This window comes from Mus caroli, unplaced genomic scaffold (genome assembly GCF_978045245.1).
Source record: "Mus caroli unplaced genomic scaffold, Mus_caroli_1 scaffold_20, whole genome shotgun sequence".
NCBI classification, from domain to species: Eukaryota; Metazoa; Chordata; class Mammalia; order Rodentia; family Muridae; genus Mus; species Mus caroli.
The window spans coordinates 30,055,809-30,070,890 of NW_028227275.1; the positions used below are offsets into that span (position 1 = coordinate 30,055,809).

General features: G+C 40.6%; 1 protein-coding gene across 3 annotated transcripts in view; it reads left to right on the forward strand.

Moving 5' to 3' along the window:
- Nucleotides 1-15,082, forward strand: part of Prkg1 (protein kinase cGMP-dependent 1) — a 1,217,686-nt gene that overhangs the window by 877,940 nt on the left and 324,664 nt on the right. For all 3 annotated transcript variants that reach the window (XM_021151357.3, XM_021151356.3, XM_085834099.1), the window contains one exon: nt 6,796-6,859. In XM_021151357.3, the coding sequence (XP_021007016.1) occupies nt 6,796-6,859 (64 nt within the window). The remainder of the gene's footprint in view (nt 1-6,795; nt 6,860-15,082) is intronic.

Below are 15,082 nucleotides of genomic sequence, written 5' to 3' on the forward strand. Positions count from 1 at the left end.
CTGAACGCTGGATGATAGACATGTACCATCACCACCTGCTGGCAAAGCACTATTCTAAAAAGCATTTTCTGGTATCCTCTCTGTAAATTACATATTTTAGTGAGGAATTCATGAGCTCCCATCCATCTAAATGGGAGTGGTTTTTTTTTTTTTTTTCCTTCTGATGTACTCTGATACGACCTTAGACAACCTCTCAAGGTTGGTCGCACTTATCTGTAAAATGCATGGCTAGAATGGGCTAGTGATAAGGTTGTTGTAAAAATGAAATTCTTGTTATCTATAAAACCCTTAGCCCAGTAATGCCTGGCAAATAAAAAACATTCAGATCTCATCTTCCATCTTCTGTCATTAGATTCCAAGCCCCAGCTTCATTCAGTGAGAAAAACAAATGGAAAAGCATCACACTTAATCACCTCTATTATCTTGCAGTGAAACGTGGTCTCTTACTTCAGGCCCAGTGCAAATCCTTAGGAACCAGGACATTTGACCCATCTGTAGAAATTACTTGCAATTAACATACAAATTGGTATAACACATTATTTTAACCATAAAATATTCTTCTCTAGTGTTTAACATTCTGTGTGCAAGTTTGTTCTCTTAATGGGTTGCCTTCAGCTTTTCAAACCAGAAAGCCCTATCTTGAATTACCATTCACCAAAATTGTTGGACTCAATTGATGTCTTTTGATGCATTTGAGAAAAGTCCACTCATCTCTTTTCTGGGTACAATTTTAAACTAACTATTCCTCGGTTGTTCTGTTGGTGGAGTTCAAACTACTGACAGACAGATAATTCTCAGAAAACAGGTTACTTATAAGATAGAACTTATCTGATGTTTAAAGAACAATAGGTCATGAGATCTTAAAGAACAGAAGTGTCTTCAGAGTAACTAATGAACTCAGGACATTTTTTTTTCTATTGAATGATTTTCATGTAAGTCCAGAAGTGAACCAGATGTTAGTGGCCCTTTCTTATTATTTTTCATGCTTGGATATGGTGTGTACACCTATTTAAGTGTGCATGTATGAGTGTGTGTGTTTGTGTGTGTATACATGTGCCTGTGCATGTGTATGTTTGTGTATGTGTATATGAGTGTATGAGTGAGTGTGTGTGTGTGTGTGTGTACATGTTTGCTCTTGGGAGTCAGAGGAAGTCTTTGGGCATCCTTTTCTATCTTTCTCCACTCATTTCCTTGAGACTGAGTCTCTCACTGAACCTGGACTCATGCCCCCAGCAAGACACAGCAGTTGCTCTTTCTCTACCCAATACAGTGGTGCTGTGATTACACGTGTATTTGATGCTGGGATTTACAGATGTATGTGCTGGGATCTGAGCTCTGGACTTCATGCTTACACAGCAGGTGCTTATACCTGCTGGATCATCTGTTAGCTCACTTCTTAATCTTTGGTCTTATAAAGGATTCTTTATTTGTTTTAATAAATGCTACACAATTTGTTTGTGTGATTGTTCTGTTCTGGGTCTAGAAACAGGGCCTTATGCTTGTTACATAAGAGCTCAACCCCTGAGCCAAATCCACAGCCCCAGCGAAGTGTTTTTAAAATATTTAAAATTATACAGCATAATAAATTTGAAATATTCTCCTAACTCCAAACATTTTTGTTTTTACTTAATGTGCTGCATGGTCAAGAGAATACTGTTTTGTTTTCTTTGTCTCATTGATAGCTTTCATGGCACTGAAAACATAGCCTGTATTTAAATAGAAGCTGCCCCGAAGAAGTAAAGGGAGTTTTTTAAGACAACATCCAACCACAAAACTCAGTTGTAGTGTGTATTTTCCACAAATACTCAATGTGGTGGAACACCAATTAATCTAACATCTCAGGAGTTGAAATAGATTTCATCAAAAGAACAAGGAAGGGGTGGAGTTTTTCAACCCACAGAACTCCGGGAACTGGCTTCCTCCACCACAGTTCTTCTCAGCCTATACGGTTCCTCAGGTTGTGGTAACTGTAATTTTGCTACTGTTACGAATCGTAATGTAAATATCTGATATGTGACCCCCAGAGGGGTCTCAACCCACAGATTGAGAACCACAGCTGGATAATCTTCTGTCCCTTCCAGCTGTTGAAGTTGACTGCCTTCTGGAAAAGCCCACCTGGCACAGATCAGGGACGTAAGGAGGTGGTCCCGGAAGAATTGCTGCAGCAGTGCATAAACCCTGGAAATTTATCACTAGGCTTTGCCCTGAGTAGTGGGAATTGAGTGATAAATTAACGGTAGACGGGTCATTCATGCTTGGTTCAAAGCTGCATTGCTAAGGCTCCTTGCATTGTCTTTCTCTCACATATCTGGAATTGTGCTCTGAATCAGCAATCAGACATGTGATATACAGTCTCTCATTTGTAGTCTCTCCATTCAGGCACCGCTGCTTGAGGAAATGGGACTTTAGTCCCACACACCAGCTGGCATTTCCATTAGACTTTCAGGAAATATATCTTAATTAATGGGTGTTAGCTTATTGTTTATTAGTTCACCTATAAATGATGTTTAGGCTGGGTTTCATGATCAATGATGGTAAGGCTAGAATTTGGGAAGCTGAGGCAGGTGGATTGTCGTGAGTTCAACGCCAGCCTGGGATCCAGTGTAAGACACTGCCTCAAAAAAAGTAGAGCAAATAAAATTTTAAAAATATGAAGCTTTTTTTTTTTTCAGTTTTTACCTTTGAGATCATTCACTAATTTCACTTACTGTTTCTTGGAAAGAAACGAGACCTGGGGGAGATGAAGGGAACTAACATTTATTTGCACCAAAACCATGTAAGTTTTTGTTTTACTTTGTCTAATTTGAATACATTTTCTCAAACCAAAACCCTTCTAATCCAGGCTGTTTCTAAAATTAAGAAGTGTTTATGGAAGCACACAGGTGCTAGCCAGAAAAACAAAGGGCTGGGCTGTGGGACCTTTTCCTTCAGTGATCCCAAGGGCAAGGAAGCAATCCACAGTGCCCTCGGGCAGGTGCAGAGTTTAGAGCAGTGCTTTTTGTCAGTTCTGTAGAAGGCTTTGCATTGATTGCACTAAGAGGGAAGAATACCTCAGAACTGGGATGGGAAGAGTTGGGAGGGCAAGCAATGGTGCACTCTAAGCTGCTTTGGTTGATTAATACTCGTGTCAAGTTTACATGTAAACATGGGACCAATGATGCTACAATCTGGTCCTGAGGAGACTTAAAGCTTTAGCAGCCATTCCAAAGCATACATGGTCTTCATCTTTCGGTTTATAGTTGTGCCTGCCCCTTGCAGTCCATCTCTCCTTTTCCTGTCCTCCAGTCCATTGTCCTAAAGTGTCAGTGAGAGAAACAGCTCTGTCCTCAAAGGAACGAAAGAGATGGCTTATTCTGGGGCCTAATATGACTGACCCTGGCCCACGATCACAGCTTTCAAATATCATGTTCTAGTGAGATCACAATTTTCTTACTTTTGTTGATGGATATATATATGGTAGACAGCGGGTTCTAACAAAGCAAGGGAAACGTCTATAGGCCTCAGATGCTAGGAGACAGCATTTTTAGTCTTTCAGTTGGTAGAAACTAGGCTTTGGTTCTTACATTCTACAGTATTTAACCAAAAGTCACCAAAATCTCGGATTAAACACAGACAATGGTGATGAGGAGTGCTAATGATGCCCTGGGATAATCTGGCTCTGCACATGTAGTAATGTTCTGTCCTCTCCACACCTTTGAATTCAGTCAGCTAATCAGGTTTTGTAGTCACAGCTTCTTTGCAGGAGTTCTCATTCATGGAAATTAGAATATCTCAGAATTGGTGTTGTTTTTGTTTTTTTGTTTTTTCAAATCACTGTCTTATCAAGTATTCACAGACAGTGCCTTCATAAGTTGACTCAATAAATGATACTGGGCTTATGAATTATGAATCTCACTCAACCCATGTACAGTTCTTGTGTTTAATGTGTTTTCATCTTCGCAGTAAACACATGCTCTCAAGAACAAATAAGAGCCTAGTGTTTGGACACTACCGATAAATCCCCATTTCTATTTATTTATGTGACTTTGAGGGCCTCAACCATGATGGGGAGACAACTCTCTCTCTCTCTCTCTCTCTCTCTCTCTCTCTCTCTCTCTCTCTCTCTCTCTCTCTCTCTCTCTCTCTCTCTCTCTCTCTCTCCCCCCTCACCAGACTCCACAACACTCCACCTCTGATTCTCTGATTACAGTTATCATGAGGGCACAGGAGGGCTTGGTATCTCGGAGAGGCAAGTGTGTCTGTCTAGTATGTCCTAGTTCATAACCACCAAGACTTTGAGCTAAAGAAAAAGAATCATGCTAGGAGAACCTGAGTTAGTAGGTGAGGTACTGAGAACAACAGCTGATGAAGATATTCAATCATCAATTAGAATGACGTGAAGGGTGGGTAGGAGATAGCACAGAGAAAATTGTGTACATAGGAGAACCTGGGAAAAGCAGGTGGAGCTTTGTGGGATCTTGCGAGAGGAGATGGATGGGGACAGGGGTTGTCTCCCCATCATGGCTGAGGTCCTCAAAGTCACATGAATAAAAAAGAAGTGTAGATTGACCTGCAGTGTCCAAACATAAGCCCTTATTTGCAACATACTGTGACTAGTTTTAGGTCAACTTGACACAAGGGAGAGCCATTAGAGCAGAGAGAGAGAGAGAGAGAGAGAGAGAGAGAGAGAGAGAGAGAGAGAGAGAGAGAGAGAGAGAGAGAGAGAGAGAGAGAGCTGTGATTAAGAAAATGCCTAGAGAAAGATGATGTAATTGTAGATCACAAGCCTGTGGGGTGTTTTCTTAAGCAGAGACCAATGGGGAGGGCCAGGCCCATTGTGGGTGGGGCCATTCCTGAGCTGGTGGTCCTAGCTTCTATAAGAAATCAGGCTGAGCACACCATGGGAAACAAGGCAGTAGGCAACATCTCTTCGTGGTCTCTGCATCAACTCTTGTCCTCATATTCCTGCCCCAAATTTCTTCAATGATGGACTAAGATATGACTTGTAAGTCAAAGAAACCCTTTACTGCCCAATTTTCTTTCAGTCATTGTGTTTTATCACAGCAATAGAAACCCTGATGAGAACAGAAATCAGTACCAGACAGTAGGGTATTGCTGTGACAGACCTGACCATGTTGCTTTTGAAAGGAATGTGGGAGGACTTTGGAACTTTGGGCTAAGAAAGTCATGGAGTATTGAGAGCTCAGTAGGATGTTCTGTAGGGGCTTGGAAGACAGTAGTGTCGAGAACAGTATGACAGAGGCCTGCCTGGCTTGTGAAGATGCAGTAGGAAATGAAGACCCTATTGGCCTGATTGTTTGAAGCATCTGTGGTGTCTGGTCAGGGGGAACTGATGAATCAGCTGGAGTTAACAAGAGACCAGAACCACTAACGTCAAATCTTTGCTTCCATGGTCAAAGGATGCTGGTCAGCTGGGGCTGAAGAACCACCTGTGATTAAGTAGATTAAGAGACCGGCATTATCGAGGTGAAGACTTTTGAGGTGTGTTTTCTCAGGGTCACCACACTAAAGCTGTATGCTGGAGGCAGCCAAGGTTATTTTTCATGCTGGCAGTTAAATTTGACAGATAAGTATCACTCAGGTGGAGGTGGTTTTGAAGGCAGGAAGGGGTCAAGAAGATCAGCTGAGGTTTGACCCTGTGTGGCAGAGGTGAAGTTCCCTGAGGAGAGCTGAGGAGGAGAGGTTATTGCTGAACGTGCAGCCTAATTGCAACAAGAGACCCCCAGCACTTTAGAGATGCCAGTACTGTGGGATGACCACCAAGAACAGCAGCAGCAGTGGAGTGGAGGGAGCTGGAGACTAAAAGACAGACAGTATGTACTGCAGGAAACAGAGCCAGAAAAGAGACCCAAGCCCATTATAGGAGGAACCCAGGAGCTTCTGAATGGATCTCAGATGCTAAACACCAAGTTCTTTGCAAGTTGCAAGTTTTGTTTTTGATTTGACTATACCCTGGTTCTTCTCTCTTGAAATAAGAAAGTATTTAATTTATTTTTGATTTTAAAGGAGCCCACAGTTAAGAGACTTAACAACTTTAAAAGAGATGTTAGACTTTTTAAAAGAGATACTGAATTTTTAAAGTATTTAAATTTGTGAAGCTGTTGGGCCTTTTAAGTTTGTAAAATGTTTTACACTTATATTAATGTGTGATCTTGAGGGTGAATAAGAAAGAAAAGTCCGAGTCTTAATAGTAATGTGTTTGTCAAGATAACAAGAGGCCTCTTGTGCTGGCTAGTTTTATGTCAATTTGACATAAGTTAGAGTCTTCTGAGAGGGAAATTAAGAGAAGGCCTCCATAAGACTGGGTTGCAGGCAAGCCTGCAAGACACTTTCTTAATTAGTTATTGATGGGGAGGGTTTGTTTAACCCATTGTAGGCAGTACCTTCTTTGGGCTGGTGGTTCTGGGTTCTACTAGAAAGCAAGCTGAGCAAGCCATGATGAGCAAGCCAGTAAGCACCTCTCTATGGCCTCTGTATCAGCTTCTGCTTCCAGATTTTTGCCTTGCTTGATTTCCTGCCCTGACTTCCTCCAATGATGTGGGAATATAAGCCAAATAGACCATTTCCTCTCCAGCTTGCTCTTGGTCATGGTGTTTATCACAGAAATAGAAACCCTGATTGGAATACATACCCTTTCCTTTTTAGACATCAAACATACTGTGATGATTCCTCAAACAGTTTGGTCATTATCTGTAGATTCTTAGTCATGAAATGCTAGCATTTTCATGTAGCCACATTTGTTATAGCAAGCTGCCATGCAGGTGTTCAGCATCTCCCTTTTTTTCTGTTTTCCAGTGTTCCAACATTCCAGAGCCTTCCTGATGAAATCCTCAGCAAGCTGGCTGATGTCCTCGAAGAGGTAATTGTTTTGATCTTTTGCACATCTTGAGATGGAACCCAGACTTCGAGCTAAGCTGGGCTGCTTTCTTTCACAGTTCTGTGATGACAAATCAGAAACTGCCAAGAGACCTTGCCAGTTTGACCCAAGCTCCAGGATGAGCTATAGATTTGACTTCAAATTAAAAGCAGCTTAGCATACCCAGCACTTACACAGAGACACAGACAGACTAGTTACAGGGCAGGGGGAAGAACATTGACATCTAGGAATAATATGTTGGCATTGTTATTCTTACTTCAATTAATTATACTTGTTGTCATCCTGATATTAGCAACTTTACAAGAATTAGTAATTGGGTTTGTATATTTTAAGCATATGTGTGTATTTTATATATATATATAATTTCATGCTTGAATGTGGAAGGCCATAGGCTTTTGTTTGAACTCATGGAAACCATAGCATTGGGGAAGAGGAGAAACAGTGGAATATGGTTGTACATACACCAGAGACCTTGCTTAGAAAGGAATGGGAACTTCTTCCTCTCACACTGAGAACCTTGGCCCTGAACTGAAAGCATTCTGTTCCCTCAGGAACTGCAGGAGACTTGACTAGATGCTCTTCCTATATAACTGAGTTCTTCCTAGAGATTTCTACTCAGGTGCTTCTGGGTATTGATTGACAGTGGAGAATGGAACTCCCGGAGGAGCCATGCACAATGGCAAATACCTCTAACACCAACATTCAGGATACAGAACTAGGGAGATCAGTAGCTCAAAGTCACCCTGGCTACATAGTGAGTTCCAGGATAGATTGGAGTATAGGAGATACTGTCTCTAAAAAGCCATAAGGAAGAAAAGGAGAAAAAGAGGGGAGAGAGAGAGGAGAAGGAAAGATTCATGCACCCAAGGCAAGGCAAGGCAAGAGGGTGTGTTTGGCTTTTGGGAGCTTTTAGATTTCATTTTCAATGAATATAAACTGTCTCTAAATATATAAGATTATGTAATAATGTTTTGATATGCTTATTTTTATCTGAATAATTTCTTTTGTAAAAAAAAAAAGATTATATGGGGGCTTATGACTGTGTTGTACAAGTTTTAGAAGAGAAAGAGCAGTTGATTAAGTAAAAACATTAAGTCAGAACATGACAAAGGAATTCTTCCTATAAACACAGTCCAAAAGGAGTGAAGATACAAGTTTAGGCAAAAAAATATGCTTCTAAACCTTGTGAAATGTTCTCAGAAAAATACAGATTTATAGATGAGAAAAAAGTAAGGTTAAACTCAAAGGTCACATTTGTTTTTGGTCTTAGGTTTATTAGCTGTTTGAATATTCTGAAGCATTTCTGAAAAAAGAATAATTTATATGCAGGCAATATTCACTGTAATTTTAGTTAGTTGTATCGAAGCTCTTGACTTCCATCTCATGAAAGACTGAAGCCAAATCCAGGGGTGTGACAGGTTCTTGTCCTTTCTCATATCTTTTCAGATTTTCTTGTCCTTCTTTCAGGTCTTGATTTTAGTGGTTGACATTATTCTCTGTAGGTAATGAACATGCAAGTTTTGATTCAAGTTGAAACTTGAAGAATTTGTTCCATTTTGTGAAGGAAGCATAGGTACATTAATAGGAATCCTGGAACAGTTACTGGAGAAGACAAAGCTGACCACTAAAATAGGATATTATAGTTCAAGTAGGAAATGCAGGGAAATTGGTTTAAATCACTGTCAGGAAACCAGACATTCACTGAACATCCTGGGATGGCCCTCAGTTCCAGAGCACTTGCTAAGCATCATGAAAGCTCTGTCTATACAGCATAGACAAAAGTCAGACAAATTCCTGACCGGGTATGGTGGTTCCTGGCTATCCAGCACTGAGGAGTATGGACAGAGACATTATGAGTTTTAAGACAATCTTGAAATAGTAAATTCAAAGCTATCCAAGACTACAGTGTCAGATGGTGTATCAACAAAGAAACACCACAGGATAGGAAGGAGGAGGATGAGAAGGATGCGGGGGTGGGGGGGATAGAAGACGTAAATTCAGGGATTTGGAAGGTTATTCAGTTGCCCTGCAGAAAGCCAAGAGACAGACAACGTAGATTATGGCAACATCTCAGGGCAGGTTGTTTGCTTATGTTTTCTTTTAACTGAAGATTTATTTATTCGGTTAGTCTTCAAGCAAGAGTGTAAAGATGAAACAATTAAAGAATGGTCACGGTCAATTCCTCATAGAGTTTACATTCTAAAAAGGGAGAGTTCTTCATAATCAATCAGTTACAAGAAAACATAATTGAGGGACCAGAGTGATGGCTCAGAGGTTAAGAGCACTTGGTCTCGCAGAGGACCTTGGTTTGGAACACAGACATACATTCTTTTTCATTTTTTATTAGGTATTTTCTTCATTTACACTTCCAATGCTACATACATTCTTAAAGGCTTGCTTTAAGCACATTTGCCCCATATGCAATAGAGACAAATGCTGCGGAAAAGAATAAGTGGGGTTTGAGAAAAGATGGAGTCTTGGGAATGAGTAAATAGCATCAGAGTTGTTGGTTGAATGGGGATGGGAGGCAGGTCCAGGGGCTAAGGAAACCCTCTGTGAAACATGCCTGGGATGAGTGGAGTGGCCGGGGACATCCAGGAAACAGTGTGATTCCTCATTAAAGTGAGATTGGAGCTGGGAGTCACAGGAAGGTGTGCTATACACCTGTGTGAAGCTGTATAAAGCTACACAGGGGCGGGTGGGTCATGCAAGGTCTTTTAGTCCACTGCAGGTATTTCGTCTTTCCCCTAGAGTGAGATGGAAGCCATTGAATGGATTTAAGCAGATTAATAGAATTACTTGGCTTATATCATGGTTCCCATAATGGGGAGCATTGAGAATGATGATAAAAGAAATGATGGTCACTTTGTTGACTGTCATAAGAGGAGTTTGAGGGAAAAAATGGCAGAAAATGATTGGCTTTGAGAGAATAACTCAGAAACTTTGTTGTTACACTGTATGATGGAAGAAGACAAGAGAATCAAATATGTCACCGAGACTGTTCACATGAATACAAGGCAGGGTGGGGTTAGTATAAATGGGAATGGAGAAGATTAGGAGAGACATAAAGGGGGTAAATGGGAGTGTAGGGAGGTAGGATATGGGAGAATAGAATCCTTAGGGTCCTCCCCAGAATAGATGGCTTGGAGCAATGTTTGACCAGGGCTGTTGGTTATCTAAGTGTTATTCTGAGGGACCAAACATGGACGAAGGCTTAGCAGACTGTGAAAACTGGTATCAGCCAATACTTACTAAAACAGCATGACTGTAACTGAGCATGCTGGAGTATAGTGGATGACGAAAATGGAGTAGAATGCCGAGGAAAAGCCTCAAACAAATAAAATAAATACAATTTAAAAATGTCATTTATATACATTAAAGTGTATGCATATAAAATGCTTTTGGCTTAGTAATTATAAATGAAGTCTTATTAATTGGATACATATGTATGGTTACCTGTAACAGAAGGGGAAAAGGGAATCTATGCTGAAAAAAAAGTGAATGAATGAATGGATGAATGGGAAGGTATGGAGTAAAGATCTGATTTAATCTTGAGAGTTCAGCTCTAAGAGACAGGAGAGTAAATGGGGCCCCGTGGAACCTGGGAAAATGCCAAAAGTCCTTGCAGTTGAATTTTGTTTAGAAGGCAAGAACAGCAATAGAGAAGGTAGGTGGATGGACAGGGAAAATGGTGCTGGTTGGAGCCCAGGAAATACAGTGGGGTGGGAAATACAGTGAGGCGCCCTGCACAAGACGGTAGGCGTTCCAGAAGAGGCAGGGCAGTGGCTGTCTGTGGAGTGAGTGGGCTGATGCAGTGGACAGAGCTATGCAAATCCTGACTGAACATTTTGTTTCCTTGGTGATATAGAAAGCAGGGACAAAAACAGAATGGGGGGGGGTAGACAGCTGAATGGCTTATGGAGATCGATGGTGGGAGGAAATGGAGGTTTAGAAATGTGGTGAGATTACCAAGTATCATGAAGGTGCAATTTGATGCTAGCAATTTCTTATCTAAATTAAACTACATAGAGAAAAAAAATTTGTTTAATTTATCAGGGGTCTTGCTTTGTAGGCCAAGCTGATCTTGAACTCATTATCCTCCTGCCTCAATCGCCAAAGTGCTGGGATTACAGATGTGCACCATCATGCCTGGTTCAATTTTTCTTTCATTTCAAGTCTCTCTTTATTTTTCTTTTTGCATGGAGTCAGGTTCCAGAGAGGCAGACAACTGGTCTTAACCAGGACTGTTCTTTTTCCGAGGTAATTGAGGTCACATGTAAGAAAGATCAAGAGGTTTGATTCTGGAATTTGAATTGCGTAAGGGCAGCAAGAAGTTGTAGGATCAGTGGACTTTAGTTTTGCGAAGTTGAGGAGTTGTTGGAGTTAGATAGTTAGAATGGCCGAACATGACAGAAATTAAGGATATTTCTGTCTCTAGGTAGAAGCTGTACTGGAAGATCTGTGGTCCATTCATAAATTCTTTGAGGCTTATTGAAGTCAGCTGTCCTATGATTTATTGATCTCTTTCATGTGTGACCACAAAGTGAACCAGAGCATGGCTGCATTTGACTTCTATGTTCAAGTATAAAAGAAATTCATCACATGAAGTCTGGGTGTATTCTCTCTGGATGTGCTGACCTGTAACCTCTGTAAATGGAAACTGCTTTTCCCGGTGGGCCTTTCGACTTTCATTTATCTTTGTGGAATACAGGGAAGAACTCTCTGATGAATGTGTGTTTACTTGCATTCACGCACATACAACACATACACAACACACATATAAACACATACATACACGTAAACACATATGCAGATACTCACTGTGTGTAATATCCATGTATGGGGTGTGCATCTGTGATTCAAAGAAATTAAACTGAAGCACAAATTCATTAGCCCCAATCAACCTCTTTATAAAGCAAAACAGAACTAAGAGCCCGTGAAATCCTTTAATCATTTTTTTTTCTTCTTCACAGCTGTGAAAGTGTTTGTGCTGTCTTATGTAACAATAGCCACAGCAGTTCACAATGTATTTTAGTATTTGGGGCTGTATTTTCTTTTCTTTTTCTTGTATCATATGTGTATAGATTGTATGTACCACTTCTTGTAGTTGTATGCATAAAGGTGCATGGTGTACAGATGGGGGTGTGGAGACTAGAGGTGGACAATGAATGTCTTCTTCTACTCTTCACTGTAGCTTTTGGAGATGGCCTCTCACAGACTGTAAGCTAACTGATTCAGCTAGTTTTGATGGGTGCTGATCCCTAGCATCCTCCAGTCTCCACACCCTCAGCACTGGGATTATAGGAGTGTGCTGCCATGTCTGCCTTTCACAGGAAAGCTGGAGATCTGAGCTTTGGCTGTCATGATTTCAAGGGAGGCTTTTGATTGCTGAGCCATCTCCCCAGTCTCTAAGTCCCATTTTCAATTAGACGTTTAGATGTTCAGATGTTGTACAAAAGGGAGCAGGCAGTTTAGTCCCATACATTTGGTGTTAGGACATCAAAATGAAGGAAATGTACCAAATATAAATGTGCTATCTGGTGCAGGCAGAATGCTTATGTTGAATAAACCAGAACAATGGGAAGTTAGGTTGGAATAACAAATCAGATAACGTGAACCAAATCCAGAAGAACAAAAGCAACAGCAATATCACTGAACATCAAAGACAAATGTGCTCACATAATAATTAAGCTTTCCGCTAATAGCCATAAATGGAAAGAATCCCAGATGTTTTCGTAAGGAGTATCATACTAGCCAATAAGTAAGTTTGCAGCTTTGTTTATTAGGCAGACATTTATGGAATACCTGCTATGTGTCAGGAGTTGCTCTAGGCCTTGGGGATTCAGGTTCTGCTCTCCCATGGCATTTGTTCCAGTGGTTACAGATAAGGAAGGAAATACTTATCACCAAATGATAAGCCCACTGAAGTTATCATTGATAGAAAAACCTCAGTTGAACATACTACAAATGCAGATTGCTTAGATAAACCCTGCAGCCAAAGTTAAAATAGGTGTGGAAGCAGCATTAGGTTAAACTTAATTCAGTTTGACTTTAGTCAGGGAATGGAAGATTTAAACCAAAGTCTAATAATCTATCTAATGGGGTTCCACTGGAGTGAGGAGAAGAATAGATGCATGGTCTTAACATAGAAATGAGTTTACTGTTTTAATTGGGGAGAAAAGTTGTGAGAGAGGGCCTCAGAAAATTTAACAAGATTGTCTCACATTGTGGGTTTATAACTGGAACTTCAGGGCAAAAGGGCTCACCACAGGATTCTCAGAGGACTAGCATGGTCACACATCCCAATATCCCAATTAAAGAGACGAATAATTGTGAAAAGCAGAGAAAGGAAATTTAATAATGCACACATTGGAAGAACAGAGAAAGGGGATCTGATGGTTTTAACTTCATCTTGGGGGTACTGACACAGAGCTTAAGTAGAAAAAGAACTGGGCCAAGGGGCAAAAGATGCTTATAATTAAGCACTCTTGGACAAGCTGATCCTATGGGTGGTGAGGTCTCTCACACCCAGTGCTGTTAATCCAAAGTGAATACAGGTTTGGGACAATAACCTTAGGGGAATCAGGAGCAGGACACTGTAAAAACATTTAAGAATTACCTAGTGAGACCAGAAGAAAGCAAGGTAGATGAAGCACCCCCCAGCTGCTAAAGGACACTCCCAGAGTGAGCACTTACAGCCTACCTGCAGAGGTGAGAAAGGGGAAAGGATGCTCTCTGAAGGCAGGCACTCCAGGCTCTCCATTAGTTCTTTCTTTCTTACCTTGCAAAGTGCCTACTGTAGTTGTGCCCATAAGGATAAAGAGTTTGTTTTCACTCTGAGCACAAAGGGAAACAGTATGCATTGTAGCTAATAAAGTGGTATAACCTGTTATTTCATATTTTGAGATAGGGTCTCTTGCACCTCCAAGGCATCTTGAAAGTTCTGATTCTCCTGCCTCCACTTCTAGTGTGCTGGGGTTACAGCACTGTGTACTGAAGATGGAGAGCTATAACACGGGCTGTCCTGCATGAACAAACACTCTAACTCCCGCATTACATGCCAGTTACTGGGTAATGTCATAATCATCCCTTTTTAGGGTTTATGAGAAGGTGCATGAAAGGGGCATTAATACAGGTAAGGAGTAGTTCTCATCTGCTTCACTATTTTTCTGCTAAAAATCAGAAGAGCTAAACCCAGCACATGGACCTCACTTCATAGATAAGGAAAATATAGCTGTATATGGTAGATTTGTTGACCTAATTTGGTGCTCCAATTTAAAGTTTCAAATAAAACATGTTTTAATCAAATTATCTAAACATTTACCGCTCCATTTCCAAGAATATACTCTTCCCAGAAGCCTGGGTCAGTGCTTTGTTCATGCCCATCAAGGGAAGCTATTTCTCTAGACCTAGCATTTGAAACTACCCAGGACATGAAATAGTTAATGCAGTTTATTTGGGTCAATGACTTGACTAAGGGACCACCCCTCAGGGAAGAGGGACCACTCTAGAAAGGCAGGTTCACCTTAAGTCATGTTGATGACATAAAGTGAATAATTATCCTTTTAGTGAGATAATGTACTTTTCCTTCTCAGAATTCCTGTACCAAATCCAGTCTCTACAGGCCAACACAAGGTTCTACTGGATCTACCCCTTCTCTACTCATCCATCTTTCCTTTCAGTTCTCAAACAAAATCTGTTTCTTATCACATGTACTCTTCTAAACCATTCCAGCACCTTTATATTCACCCCTCTGCTCCATATTCTTTAAGCTCCTGTTACTCTGGAAAGACCACAAACACATTATCTACCCTTACTTTGTAATAACCTTTTAATTTGAGTGACTCTATTAGGATCTTCTGTGATTATCCAATCTGGAGACCATCTTGGAAGGGGAGTTATAGAAGATGTACTCCTCCTGGTAGTTAACAAGCTAATTAGAGATACATTGGTGGTTTTGTTCTGTGACTTCATGGCTGAGCATCTTTGCAGAGTCCATTGTATTATCTGGGGCTGTGAATATTATAGGGAAATATCTCCCATTGTTCATTATTGAAGATCTATACAGTTTTCTCTTTTTGTCTTATGTTTTCAGATTTATGTATTTTTATCTGTGTTTGTATGTGTGTATGTGTGTGCTATCATGTCTGTATATGTTCCTTGAACATGAACATGCCATGGAGGTCAGAAAGCGATGTAAGGAGG